At 34.4% G+C, this 15,086-nt stretch overlaps 1 protein-coding gene across 1 annotated transcript in view; it reads left to right on the top strand.

Annotated features, from left to right (window-relative positions):
- Positions 1-15,086, top strand: part of STK4 (serine/threonine kinase 4) — a 131,724-nt gene that overhangs the window by 54,702 nt on the left and 61,936 nt on the right. The window contains exon 10 of the mRNA XM_074210116.1: positions 14,528-14,685. Within this exon, the coding sequence (XP_074066217.1) occupies positions 14,528-14,685 (158 nt within the window). The remainder of the gene's footprint in view (positions 1-14,527; positions 14,686-15,086) is intronic.

The following is a 15,086-nucleotide window of genomic DNA, read 5'->3' as shown; positions in this document are numbered from 1 at the left end:
CCTTCTGGCATTCACATTTCAGTGATTTTCTTGGCATCATTCCAAATTGCTTTCTAAAATTATTGAACCAGTTCACAGCTCTGTCAGTACATGAATGTTTCTTTTTTATTTTCCAACAATTGCCATCTTTATTGATTTGATGGGTTTTAGTTTGAACCTCAGAGTTGTTTTAATTTACATGTCTCTTATTAGTGATTTGGAACATTTATATGATTGATGATAGCTTGCATCTCTTTTCTTTTTGGAAACCTTGCTGTTCATCTTTTTACTATTTATCTACTAGAGTCAGTAAACACATTGGGACTCATTCTCTACAACTTTCAATCATTATCAAGTTGTATAATGGCAAGGATGTGAGTTACTGTGAAATATCACTTATATATCTTTCTTTCTAATATCCTAATCAAGGAAGTCCTTGATGTGTACAGAGATTATTGTCATAAAATTTTATCTAGAAGAGAGTAAATGTATAAGTCAATTATTGAATCAATCTTGGTTTTCTTCTTTTAAAAATAATAAGGTCTGAGATTTTTGCCTTATCTTTGGTATATTTCTGTCCTTCGAATATTGAAGATCCATCTTTCATGGTCCTAAAATTTTTGTTGCACAAGTCTTTTCTGTATATACTTTCTTTATACTGACTTCGTTTGCTTATTTTGTTTTCTTTTTTTGGCATTTACTTTTTTTGAGAAGTAACATTCAGGACTATTAAGTGAGAGTCCATATGTGGTGGCTCCACTGTTTTTGTTTGTAGACCTCTTTCACTGTTCATCTGAGTGTTGTCCATCTTCTGGTTTCATCCTTAAATGTCTTAGGGATGACTTTGATTAATTGATTCACTGGCTAAACTTTCTTTGTATTTGCTTTTCCTTTCCTTGTTTCTCATTTTATGAGGGGACATAATTCTCTGTCATCCTTCTCTACAGAACTTTACAAATAAGTTCATATTTTAAACTTATGTCTCCCTTGGCCACCATATGTCCCATTTGGTAAATTGATCCGATTGCTAAGGTGATTTTTTTTTGACACTTTTTAAATTTACTGTGGAAACAGCTGGATATCATTTAGATTCTTTATGAAGTTGTTATGTTGCTGTCAGTGTTCTTTTCTCCATAATTTTCCTATTTTTGGAATCAATAACTTAATAGTCATGTTGGAGATATCTTAAGTTGAATGCTTTTACATTTTTTTTTATTCTCTTAGTTTTGAACTGGTTCAATGATCTAATTTTAGGCCAGTGGTTGATTCAGGAATGATTCTGTTTTCACCATTACAATATATATATAAAATATATATCATTTCTATTATATTTTTTGCTTGACATGCTTAGTACTTTTGTCAGTTTTTTTTGTAGAATTTTTCTACTTCTCTGATGGAGCAAAGATTGGTGCATAAACTGAAATTATTTTCATGATGGTCTTTTTGGCAAAGATTAAACATGAATATAGCAACATAAAATGAAATGTTTCTTGTTGCCTTTGGATGCACAATGAAATTTACCCCTTTACTTCTCAAAGGAGACTCTTTTTAGTTAGCCTTCCATTTTATTTCTAGCTTCCTTTTGTTTTCTGCTCTCATTTATAGCAATAATGTGGAGATTACTAACAATTCCATTCCATCATTCATTACTCATTGGATAAGGATGTCATCTTTTAAGTACTAACAGCTAAGTTAATATTTGTAGTCAGTCAAATACCCCTGAATTTGAGAATTTGTGTTAGAATTTCCCCTTTTAAGCCACTCTGCTCTGACATTGTTACTGCAAAAGTGGAAAAGATTTATACAGGTCTGAGTGCCATATTTTATTTGTATTTGTTTCATTGGTAAACAACTAAATAACCAACTTTTTTTTATTTTTTGGGGTTTTTTTCAGAAGGTGACTATTGAATTCTTTCTGTTTCTGTTTTGCCCTCTGGTTCTACTATATCTGGGCAGTTTTCTTTTGTAATTTCTTGAAATATGATATCCAGGTTCTTTTGTTCATGACTTTCAGGGAATTCTGTGATTCTTAAATTATCTCTCTTTGATCTGTTTCCCATGTCAGATTTTTTTTTCCTGAGATAGTTCTTATTTTCCTGTTTTATAGTCTTTTGTGTTGAATTTATTATTTTTTGAAGTTTCATGGAGTTATTAACCTATTCTATTATTTAAGGAGTTATTTTCTTCAGTAATATTTTGTACTTTTTTTTAATAAAGCTGTTCATTTTCTTGTCCATATCCTTCATTTCTTTACCCTTTTTTCCTTCTACTGCTCTTTGGTTTTTTTTAAAAAATAATTTTTTTTGTTCTTTTTTTTTTTTTTGCCTCTTTTGGATCTGTGTTGAATTTTTCTTGAGGCTTTGCTTGCAGTTGTTTTCAAGGGACTCTATGCCTGGGAGTGGCTATAGCAAAGAAAAATATCAAACACATAAAGTTTCATCCTTCAAAAGGAACAAGAACAAAAGTGAGCATAAGCTGTGTGATTAACCCTGCAACAAGATCTTAGTCTCCCATCTCAGTCTAAATAGGCAGAACAAGTACCTTAAACCAAGTGCTTTGCAAAGGGAATAATTCTATTTCTCTAAATCCACAGAGACTTCCAGCTAGCTGACAAGGTTTGAATCAGCAGCAATCTATTGGAACTACAACTAAGGAAAAGCCTATAGTTATATTGTCCAGACCCAAACAAGAATCAGGAGCTTGCAAAGCTCAGACAAAGGAAATAAACAATCAGACTTCTTCTTCTATAAGATGACTTTGGATCCACTTCACATTCCTAGCTTTAACTGTCCCTTAGATTCATGAAGAACACATCATCCAATACCCAGAGCAAAACAGAGTCAGGTCTCAAGAGAATACAGAGCTAATACCAAGCAAGATCTAGCCATGTTCCCCAAAAAGTGCACATAGCCTGGCCCTAACACAAAGTTCCAATTCAGGAAGGCAGGCTAGAAAAACAAGTAAACCAAAACATTGCTTCTAGAATGAAGGGCTATTTTGGTGACAGGGATACTTAAGAGACAAACTTTAGAAGAAGAGATGATTCCAGAACATCTAGCTACAATAAAATCTAGATACAATTTCAGCTAGAGTTCTTTTTTTGTTTGGTTTTTTAACAAGGCAGTGGGCTTAAGTGTCACACAGCTAAGTAAGTATTAAGTGTCTGAGATCACATTTGAACTCAGTTCCTCCTGACTCCATGGCCAGTGCTTTATCCATTGTATATCCACTGTGCCATTTAGCTGCCCCTTTGGTTAACATTCTTAGAAAAAATGAAGTAAGAGTTTAAAAAAAGATTGAGTTTAAAATAATTTTATAAATGAAATGAGAACATTAACAGGAAAGGATTGAAAGTAAAATGAGAGTTTTGGTAGAAACACTTTGAAAGAGAATGGTTTAGTCAAATAGTTACAAAACCTTACCCAAATGACAGCCCTTGAAAAATTGACTGGGCTCAACAAAAAGCTGCAACTCTAAAACAATAAGAAATATTAAAACAAATTTGAAAGATGGGGGGAAGAAAAGCAAAAAGCAAAACATATTTCATATTTTAAAAAAAACTGACTTGGATTACCTGAAAATCATGGCTAAATAAGAGTCTAGACATCATATTTCAAGATATTGTGAAAAAAAAAAGCTGCCCTCATCCATTGGGCTGCCCATATCCATACCAGAGGGCAAAGTTATGGTCAGTTCTGCTGTGTTGCTTGTTTTGAAAAATACAGATTTTTTTCTAACACTTCTGATTTATAGGGAACTATTTGAATTTAATACATATAGCAGTTTTGTCCACAAGAAACAGTGACAACACAGAAACTTGTATCACTTCACAATAACTCACAAGCTGAATCTCCCACTTCTACCTGTAAATTTTACTATATCTTTCTCAAGGTTAAAGCCTATTATTTTATATCTTCTTGTGTATGCAGAGCTATGGGTAAAGGAGGCTGTTATATACTTACAAACATTAAGCTACCCACCCTCTCTCCCAAAGTCCTCTTGCCCATAGCCATAGACAACCGTCCTGATGATTGGGGTACAAGCTGAGCAGAAGCCACCACTATTTATTGTAATATTTTTGTATTAATCATTTAGCATGTATAAAATTGTCATTTTTCTTGAATTACTATTGTTTTTTCATGTTACCAATAAAGTTTTTGAGTGCTATACTACTAATTCTATTATTCCTCTAGGTCCCATAGCTTTTATTGCAAAATTTTGCTTGGTGTAGTTCCAAACATGGAGTTAATAGAACTGACTAATAGAAAGAATCCACTGGTTACCAAGATCTTGAAAGAAACCCCAAAATAAAAATTTTGAGAAATATCATGTCTGAAATTCAATGTTTCCAGGTCAAAGAAAAAGTACTGAAAGTAATCAGAAGGAAAGAATTCAAGCACAAAGACACAATACTGTCTGTAATCCTGAGGAAGGGAAGAAATAAACCTTTAATAAAATAGAGAACTTCTAATTATTATAAAGATCATACAAAGGCTAATTTAGTAGGAACATTGAAATATAAACATGGAAATCAAGAGAGGTATAAAAAGAAATTGGAAGGGACAAAGAAGGATGAAATGGCTCCATTCTAAAAGAGTTGATAGAAATGTCCCCTTCAAGCCCAAAAGTAAACAGAGAGCATAAAAGAAGTTAAATTAAAAAGAGAGTCTTCAGTGGTTTTTTTTCTTTTCTTTTTTTTTTTTTTAGTTTTATTTGCAAGGCAAATAGGGTTAAATGGCTTGCTCAAGGCCACACAGCTAGGCTGGATTTGAGCTCAGGTATTCCTAACTCCATGACTGGTGCTCTATCCACTGCTACCTAGTCGCCCCCTCTGCAGTGGTTTTGTTAGGTTTTGATCATCTTAAAAGATGAAAGGGAAGGGAAGGGAAGGAAGGGAGAGAAATTATCTCACCTAGTCAGGAAGCAACAGTAGATCACAAACCAGAAGGAAGGGGTGGAGGAATGGGTGACACTGAAACCGCACTTTTATCAGCACGGATCAAAGGAGTATAAAATACATACACATGTACACAGTTGGATGTAGAACTACATTTCAACACAAAAACAGGAGAAACTGGGGAGAGGAAAGGCAGAGGAGGAGAAGAAAGCAGGTAGATTCATGGAGGGATCTAACTAGGATCAGATCAAGGAGGGAAGGTACTTATGTTTGGATTCTTGATGAGGGAAAGAGAGAAGTAGGAGAAGAGAAGCAGCTTTCATCCAGCATAAAGTGTTGGTGCTGGGTGCACTTCTCTTTTGATCACCCTCTTTTTCTTTGTAAACAGGAGAGGAAACAAAAAAAAAGAGGAAAAAAGTAGAGGACAATAATATTAAGAAAAATCTACAATTAAAACTCAGCATAATACTAATAGAATAAATTCATCAAAATAGGAAAAGGATAGATTAAATTAAATTAAATAAATTAAAGTAGATTAAAAACAGAATCCTATATTATATTGTTTATGAGAACTAGAAACATTAAGATTTATACAGAATTAAAATAAGAAATTGGAACAAAAACTAATATTCAGCTAAACTCCACCTTGATCTTTTTTTATTTAATCTTTCCCAGTCTAAAGCTTTACCTAGAATAGATAAGAGAAGCAAAGTAAGAGTTGAGTTCTTGCCTCTTCTCCCTTGTCCATAATTATTGTCCTATGCTCTCAGACAAGTAGTACTAGCCCATCTTTGACCCTCTTGCGCTAATAAATACCCTTTTGTCATAGCTTCACTAATTCTTAATTTCACTGTTCCTTTGAAGATACCTACCTTTGCTTTCATCTCCACTGTGTGTGTGTGTCTTTTAAAAACATGTCTGCTAACAAGTCCTCTTTATTTATAGCAGTACTTTTAGACCGTCTCCTTTTCTTTCTTATTATCTATATGTATATATATATATATATATATATATATATATATATAATACATATAGCTTGCATTTTTATGACATTTTAAGATTTACAATGTCTTTTTCTCATAAGAAACCCATTAGGTAAAATGGTGCAAGTGTTATTATACAAGCCCATTACTATTTTCCCTATACCATTCTGCCTCTCAGGATTATATGATGACATACTTTAGCCGAATTTAACAAACTATCTATTATCTGCTTTGTGTGGAACTTTGTTCTTAGCTTGGGGAGGAAGATGAGAGTTATACCTGGTAGCTCTAACATATCCCCCCAAAATGACATAGAAAGGTATTAAAGCACTTTGAGAGGTGGTAGGGAAGAAGAACATTCTCCAGACATATTTAAAATTAGGAGACCTATGCTTGAAGTCAATCCCTTATGAACTCTGTGACCTTAAGCAAATCACTTCTTATTTCTGAATTTGTTCCTTATCTGTTAGATTTGTTTTTTTTTTTTGGTTTTTTTTTTTTTAGTTTTTTGCAAGGCAAATGGGGTTAAGTGGCTTGCCCAAGGCCACACAGCTAGGTAATTATTAAGTGTCTGAGGTGGGATTTGAACTCCGGTACTTCTGACTCCAGGGCCAGCACTCTATCCACTGAGTCACCAAGGGCCCCTAAAGGGATGTTTTGATCCTGGAATTACATAATAGATAATATGCAGAAAATTCTTTATAAACAGAAAGTGTTACAAAAAGTGATTATGATTTGAGTATGTTTTACACATTGCTATGACCCTCCCTCCAGATTCCCTCACCCCCACCTCCACCTCCACCCCCAGTTGTCATTCTTGGATGATCAGCTTTAATTACAGACCATAATTTTGGAGCTTTCTTCTGTAGAATCTATTAAGTTATTTGAGACTGAAACAGGTTTGGTTACCATTTTATTCTGTTTTAAAAAGCTGAGTAAAAGACACCCCTGAGACTGATTTGTTAATTTACTCTTGCAACATTTTTCCCTGTAGTCTGACCTTCTTTTCAGTATGTGATTACACAGACCTAATTGGTGGTTTATTCTAGATTTGTGGAGATCATATATCACAACCCTGAGGGGATACAGCTACCTGCAAGATTAGTGATAACTGGAGCACAATTGTAATTTTGAAAGTTACTGTCAAGTCATAGAATCCTTGAATGCCAGACCACTGAATCATTAAATAACAAAGATAGGAGTGAACTTAACTATCTTATAATCTGAGCCCCTCATGTAATAGTTGATAAAATTAAGACTCAGAGAGTGACTTACCCCAAGGTCACAAAGTAGTGACCAAATCTAGACTAGAAATAAAGCTTCCTCTCAGTTTTTTCTCTCTCCACTTTATCAAGAGGTTTCTAGTACCATTAGAGCATACCTCCCAGCCCTTATGAGAGTTGAATTCATATAGTGCAGACAGCATCTCCCTTCCCTTAAATGTATTTTTGAATTTCATCTTAATGTTGCATTGCTTAAATATATAATTCCTTAGCAATATTGTTGGGGAAAGGATTTACCAGTTTTTCTGTAGGTTTTTTTGAAAGGCAAATGGGGTTAAGTGGCTTGCCCAAGGCCACACAGCTAGGTAATTATTAAGTGTCTGAGACCGGATTTGAACCCAAGTACTCCTGACTCCAGGGCTGGTGCTTTATCCACTGCACCACCTAGCCGCCCGATTTACCAAATTTTTGAAGGATTTTCATTGCTGATAAATACATCAAGCATTTTCTGAGTCTCTGAGGTTTGTACACAAGTGAACAAATAGAAAATCAAATCCCTGACATATTGGATGTAATCTTTCTTCTGTGACCTTTAGGCATGAAAAGATAAAAAAGGGCAAATGCATTTCCAAGACCAAAAAACATTAATCTTTGTATGTCACTGGAAAGGGAAATTATCAAGCAAAAGAAGAGTTCAAATGTGAAAGTGAATGGTCTCACTGCTTGATGATGACATGGACAGAAATTGAACAATGAATAAAAAGAGCTTGTATATAGTACTTTCAGGCCACAAAATTATTTATGTATTTTATCTGATTTGGGTGTCACAACTCTGCAAGTTAAATATTATTAGTCCTGTTTTACAGATGAAGAAAGTGAGATCTAGCCTAGCACAAGTGTCCTATCCACATTCACAAAAAAAGGAACTAGGACAGTAGATTTTCCCACTTGCCTTGACACTGCTCCATTATTTGTGCCTATCTTCTATCCCTAGTAGTACCTCACAGCATCATATATGTTTAGCAAATGTTTGTTAAGTGAATTTGAATTTTTTTGAAAATGAAGCCCTTTTTGGTAACTACTAAAAAGAATTAATTACCACATTTGATTGCTTGTTTGCCAACTTGGTGGTAGACACACCCTTTCTACTGCTGCGTTATAAAGACTGATTATTCAGGGGTTTCTATTAATAATTTCTTTAACAGCCATAATTTTTTTTATTATTAAAAAAATCTGATTCAAGGTCACTGCTGCTTTGTTGGATAGTTGAAAGTAGACCCAAATTCCATAAATATTAATTATTCTACAGTAGAAGCCCTACATTTGAGTAATATTTTTCTTGAATTCAGAGTTAAATTTTAAGTCTAGACTGAGGAAAATTTAAACCTCAACTCATATCACATGGTTAAGATTGAGATGCTGGTGATATTTCTTTTTTATGTCTGTCTGCTCTAATGATTTTTCATTTAGCAGTCTTCCTGTGACTCACTTGCAAATAATAAATTGTTAGATAATTTAGTTTTTAATTTTCTGTATAAGGCACTGAGGAGCAGTGGAAACAGCAGCAGATACTGTTTCTGAAGACCTGTGTTCTGTTGTCTGCTTTGCCACTGTGTAGCTTGCCTGGCAAGCCACTCCCTTCTCAGATCCTCTTTCCTCATATGTGAAGTCGGGGGAAGGGAAGGCTGAAGTTATTTAGAATTGTCCTCCACTTTACCCTCTAACTCTAACATTTGATATCTAAATACTAATAACTCTGCTTTAGTTTGATAGTCTCTGTTTTCAAGTTCATCCTAAGTCCAGAATTCTGTGATTCTGTGATATAAAGCATTCAGTTTTAGAGATGTTTTCTAGTCTTCCAGATTTCCATAAATGATGTTTAGATCTGGATTTTGTGAACAGTTTTGGTGACATTTATATTAGCTCCTGGCCTCTGATGATAGTTGTATGAAATAACCTTATAGGCATGGGGGGGGGGTTATTGGTTTTATTTTTGAGATTAAGAATTATGGCTTCTATCTTGAAGAAAATGAGTAAGTTTAACTATAATCAGACTGTATGATACTGTATGCTATGGTATGTTTTCTTAGTAAAAAAAAATAATCTAGGTCGGTGGGAAATACTGGAAATAAGGATTTGTACTTTTCCCTTGCTTTTATTTTCTGTTTCCTTTTTAACAGCATCTGATAGTTGTATCATTAGAGTTCTCTGCACAGAGAAGCTTTTAATGGTGATATTTCTATTTTTGATGATTTTTGATGGAAAAATTTACAAACTTAGACGTTGCTTTATCAAATTGTTAATGTCACAAATTACTTTTTTTCAGTTCAAGGAAACAAAACACAATATTGGAAGATCCAGGATCAGTTTCTGGTAGGAAGTGGCCCTTGAACTGATCTTTGAAGGAAACAGGTAGAAATGAAGGAGTACATTCCAAGTATGAAGAACAGACTGTGCAAAGGCACAGAGAACAGAGATTGGATGGATGGATGGATGGATGGATGGATGGATGGATGGATGGATGGATGCATAGATATGTGACAAAAGCAGCAAAATTCCAGTTTGACTGGACTGTCAAATGGTGGAAGGAATAAATAAATTATGATTAATCTAGAAAGATATAGAATCAGAGAATTAGAGCTAAGGGATGGGGGAGGGGGGAAGTGAGGAAGGGAGGAGAAGCTTAAGGGCCAGCAGATCTGAACTCTTTGTTTTGTACTTGAGGAAACTGATGTTGAGAGTGGTTAAAGGATTTTCCAGGGGTCACACAGCAGTGTCTGAATCAGAATTTAAACTCCGGTCTTTTTAACTCTAAGGCTGATATTCTTATCCAGTATACACCTAGGATAAAGCCAATTGATGGGAAGCTCTAAAAGCCAGATAGAGGTATTTTTATTTGAACCTAATGGTTGTAGGGAACCATCAGAATTTATTGAACAGTGGAATGAAATGGTTACACTGTGCCTTATGAACACACCACTCTGTCAGTTGTGTGAAGTGTGTAGTAGAGGAGAGAACTTAGAATCAAAGATGTAAACCAGGTCTTTATCAGAGAAACTGCAAAGATTTTTCTCAGTGAGCTCTTTACCTTCTAATTTTAACTTTACTGATTTGTTTCTTGTCAAGAACTCTTATGTCCATAGATACGTGTTTATGATGTGACTTTTTATATCTAGGTTATGTATCAACAAGCATTAAATGCTTGCTCTGCTATGGGTGCTGTGCTGAAGTCTGGGAATATAAAGACAAAATTATGAAATAGTCTTTCTTCTCAAGGAGATTATATTCTATCAGGGGAGGTAATATGTCCATATAGAAGTACACGTAAAGTAATACAAAGTGGTTTAGGGAGAAGGGGTGCACACTAATAGTTGATGAGCTCAGGAAAAGCTTCAGGAGAAGGTGGTGTCTGGGCTGAATTTTGAAGGAACTAAAGGTTTCTATGAGGAAGGGATGAAGGAAGAGAACCCTTCTAGTGTGATGGATGGTCAGGACAAAGACATGGCCTGTGCTCTGTGAGAGGAATGGCAGCAAGGTCAGCCCAGGTGCACAATAGAGTCAGGAAAGGAAGTGATGTATACTGAGGCTGAAAAGGTAAGCTAGTGTCAGGTCGCATAGCAAAAACCCTAATTCATAGTTGATCTTAGATGCAATAGGGAGTCACCAGTACATTGAATAGATTCATGACATGGCAAGACCTGTCCTTAAGGAAAATCACTTTGGCAGCTATGTATGTGGAGGATAGATTGGAGTGGGAGAAATCTAAAGCAAGGAGACCAATTATAAGGCCATTGCAGTAGACCAGGAAGGTGTATTGAAGGTCTGAACTAAGCTGTTGGTTTCATGAATAGTGAGAAGGGAATGGATGCGAGAGATAGGAAAATAGATTTGACAACTTGATTGGAGATGTGGGAAGCAGTAGATTAAGGAGTCAAGCAATGCTCAGGTTCTGGACCTGGGTTGAGAGGAAAAGTGAAATTGGGAGGAAGGTCAGTTCTGGGAGAAATATACAGAGTTCAATTTTGGACATGCTGAGTTTGAACTGTTCATGAGATATCCAATTTAAACACTTTAATAGATGGTGAGGACTCTAGAGCTGAGAAAACTAAGGTTTTATATATATATATATATATATATATATATATATATATATATACATATATATATATATACATATACACACACACACACACACACACACACACACATATATCTGGTATTCATCTAAATAGAAATGATAATTAAACCCATGACATCTGAAAAGGTCATGTAGTGAGAGAAAATAGAGAAAGAAGAAAATAACACCCAGGGCAGAGCCTGGAAATATACTCATTTAGGGAGTATGATATGGATAAAAATCCAATAAGACTGAGGAGTGGTCAAACAAGTAGAAAGAGAATCAAAAGGGAATAATGTCATGAAATGTATTGAGTTTGATTTTAGATATGAATTCAAGTTAGGAGCAAAACATTAGATTAAAATTTTTTAGAAAAAAGAGGTTCAAATATTGAATATGAGGGAATATCCATAGGTGTCAGAGAAGAAACAAGATCCAGGGAAATAAATTTCATACTTTGTAAAAGTTGAAATACAAACCACAGCTATAAGGATACAAATAAGTTTTAGCATTTAAAGTTTTCTTTACTGCCTTTTAGGTTTATGTAAAGGATCTTGACTATACCTTCCGCTTTTCCATAAATATTTGGAAATTTGAATAGCTTTAGATGCCATGGCCTAATGCCCTGTTACAGCCAAAAGTCAGTAATTCATGAAAATCAGAGAGTGTCAGAGATTGATGGGATTCCCCCATTTTATAATAAGAAAACTTAGGGTCAGACAGAGAAAAAATATTAAAGGAGGATGGGCTCAACAGAAATACGAAATCCTTATAACTGCAAATTTTCATTTAATCAATAGCATCATCCTTCCTTTATACTTAGCCTTTTTTCCCCCATAGCTGATTAACAGCTTAATTAGTGGATTTTGCCTCCTTCAGTATTATTGCCTACTATCATTTGAATGTTTTGATGACCATCAGAATGGCCAAGAGAGACAAGGAATGGGGGAAAATACTTGAAGGACCTGGGTAGTCTCCAAATTGAGTATTTTCTTTCTGTATTGGGCATGGTGTTTGATCTTCTTTTTACCAGCTGGTTATGGTAGAGGAGTGTATAGGACTTCATCAGGAGATCTAGAATGAGCAAGTCACTAATCCCCACTTTAATGATGAGGCTAAGAGAAGATAATAAGTTGAATCACTTACCTCACAAAGTCATTGTGAGGCAAGTATTATATAACTTATAAATCTCTGTAGCCCAAGTATTTTTTTTGTTTGTTTGGTTTTTTTTAGGTTTTTGCAAGGCAAATGGGGTTAAGTGGCTTGCCCAAGGCCACACAGCTAGGTAATGATTAAGTGTCTGAGACCGGATTTGAACCCAGGTACTCCTGACTCCAGGGCTGGTGCTTTATCCACTGCACCACCTAGCCGCCCCCTAGCCCAAGTATTTTTAAGTTTTCTTTTTATTATAAAATGTAATAGTCACAAAAAGAAAAAAATTATGTACATTAGAACAAAAGATTTAGATATGAAACCATGGACTTTGGTTAAGTCTTATTTGTTTATAAAAGTTTATAAATTTAATAGAGTAGTAACAAAATTTCCATTTGTGTCCCTCTTAGATTTCTTAAAAATCTTTCAATAGGTTTTTAAAAAATTTTATATTGCCAAAATTTCTCCCAGTATATTTTCCCCTTTTCCCTTTTAGAGAGTGATCCCTTACAATAAAAGAATTTTTCCAATAAAAAAGAAAGGAGTAATAAAAATTCAGCAAAACCAATTAGTATATCAAAATTTTCAATCATATGCAATGTTTCATATACCTGAGAATCTTCTACTCCTGCACACAAGTGAGGAAAATTATTGTTCTTGCACTTTATCATATTACAAGACCTGTTTTCTCAGTTTTATGTGATGAGCACTGCAAATGTTAATTATTCAAATTATAACAAATGAGAATACAGAGTCCCAGAAAACTGAAATGACTTGCTCACAGTAATATGGCCAGTAAGTACAGAAGCCTAGGACTTAAACTTAGATTCTGATTCTTGGTGGTAAAAATTTACCTTTGCAGTGAATAAATGATTTAGGAGATACACAAAGAAGCACCAAGAACCCCATAGGAAAGAAAAGTTGCTTTCTAAATATGACATAGAAATAGGTAAGTGGAAGCAACTTGCTTAGCCCAGAAATGGAAAGACCTGACAAGAGAGAATCAGGAAGGCATAATTTCTTGTGTCATAGTGAATCTCTTCTTGCTGGGACTTCAAACTCTTTCTCCTACACCAAGCTGTCTGCCAAAAGTCATCAGATTATCTAAGCAAGTTATATCCCTTAGGGCAGGATTTGTTATAATCCTGTAGATTTCAGAGCTGTAAAAGACCTCCATGATCTAGTCCAGCAGTTCTCAAAGTGTGGTTCATGGATTTCTGGGGATTTTCAAGACCTTTCAAGGTGATATGTAAGGTCAAAACTATTTGTATAATAATACCCATTTTTTTTTGCCTATTAAAATACCCCTTTCCCAAGTACATACCTATGTGAGATTCTTCTTCATAGATTTCAATCAAAACAATATTTCAAAATAGATTGAATGAATAAACAATGTGAGAATCCAACTATCTTCTATTAAGCCAAAATTAAAGAAATAAGCAAAAATATGTAAGACAATACTATTCTTACCACCAATTTTTTTTTTTCATTTTGGAAAATCTGGTTAACTATTAACATGTGATGGGTTTATTGTTAATTATAGGGGCAGGTAGACGGCTCACACCTAGCGGTGTGACCTTGGACAAGTCACTTAATCCCATTGCCTTGCAAAAAATAAATTTAAAAAAATGAATGTTAAAATTAGAAAAAAGGGGGGGGAGCAGCTAGATGGTGCAGTGGCTAGTGCACTGGCCTTGGAGACGGGAGGACCTGGGTTCAAATCTGGCCTCAGACACTTAAAAATTGCCTAGCTGTGATCTTTGGCAAGTCACTTAACCCCAATGCCCTAAACCTAGATAGATTGTTATTTATATATGTGTTAATAAAAATAAATTTATCAGTTTTAATTTCTAATATAGTAATTATCAAAAATCTACATATGAACTCTTTAAGGTCCTCAATAATTTTTAAGCATTATAACTGATTTCTGATACCATAAAGTTTGAGAAATGCTTCTCTAGTATTACTCTTTCATTTTACACATGAGAAAAACTGAGCCTCAAAGGAATGAAATGATTTGCCCAGTGTCACATAGATATTAAATTAGCAGAACTAGATTTGAACTGAAGTCCTCTGACTCTAAATCTGGTATTCCTTCCATTCACCATATTGTCCAACTTTGTATGATCCCACAAAAATGATTTGCTTTATCTTTTCTTCTTTTCTGTGTTTTCAGGAAGAGATGAAACTATGCAACCTGCAAAGCCATCTTTCCTTGAGTATTTTGAACAGAAAGAAAAGGAGAATCAGGTCAACAGCTTTGGCAAAAATGCCCCAGGTCCACTGAAGAATTCTTCAGATTGGAAAGTACCACAAGATGGGGACTATGAATTTGTAAGTAGATTTGTATTTATAAGGGCAACTCTTGTTTCTAAGAATGTTATTTGAAATGTTTCAAATACAAAATGATTTATGTAGCCAAAAGGTTTCTAATCATTTCCTATTAACACTTGTTCTAAATGTTATCTAGTACTAATAGCAGCTTCTAAATTTGAGTTTGGTATTGTGACATTTTTATTGACATTTGAATTTTACTCTGTCTTATTGTATTTTTGCACTTCACTCATCTAATAATATTTCCTGTCAATCTAAAATTTAGAATGTTAAAGAACAAGTGAACTATCAAATGAAACTACTCTGGCTATAATAGCTTGTGGGGGGAATGAGATTTAACACATAAAATTTGGAGAAATAATAGCTTAATTTTGTAACAGTTTTTATTATTATTCTTTCTA

Source organism: Macrotis lagotis, chromosome 1, assembly GCF_037893015.1.
Source record: "Macrotis lagotis isolate mMagLag1 chromosome 1, bilby.v1.9.chrom.fasta, whole genome shotgun sequence".
In the NCBI taxonomy this organism is placed as follows: Eukaryota; Metazoa; Chordata; class Mammalia; order Peramelemorphia; family Peramelidae; genus Macrotis; species Macrotis lagotis.
Note: the sequence above shows the minus strand (reverse complement) of the source record. Positions and strands in the feature narration are given on the sequence as shown.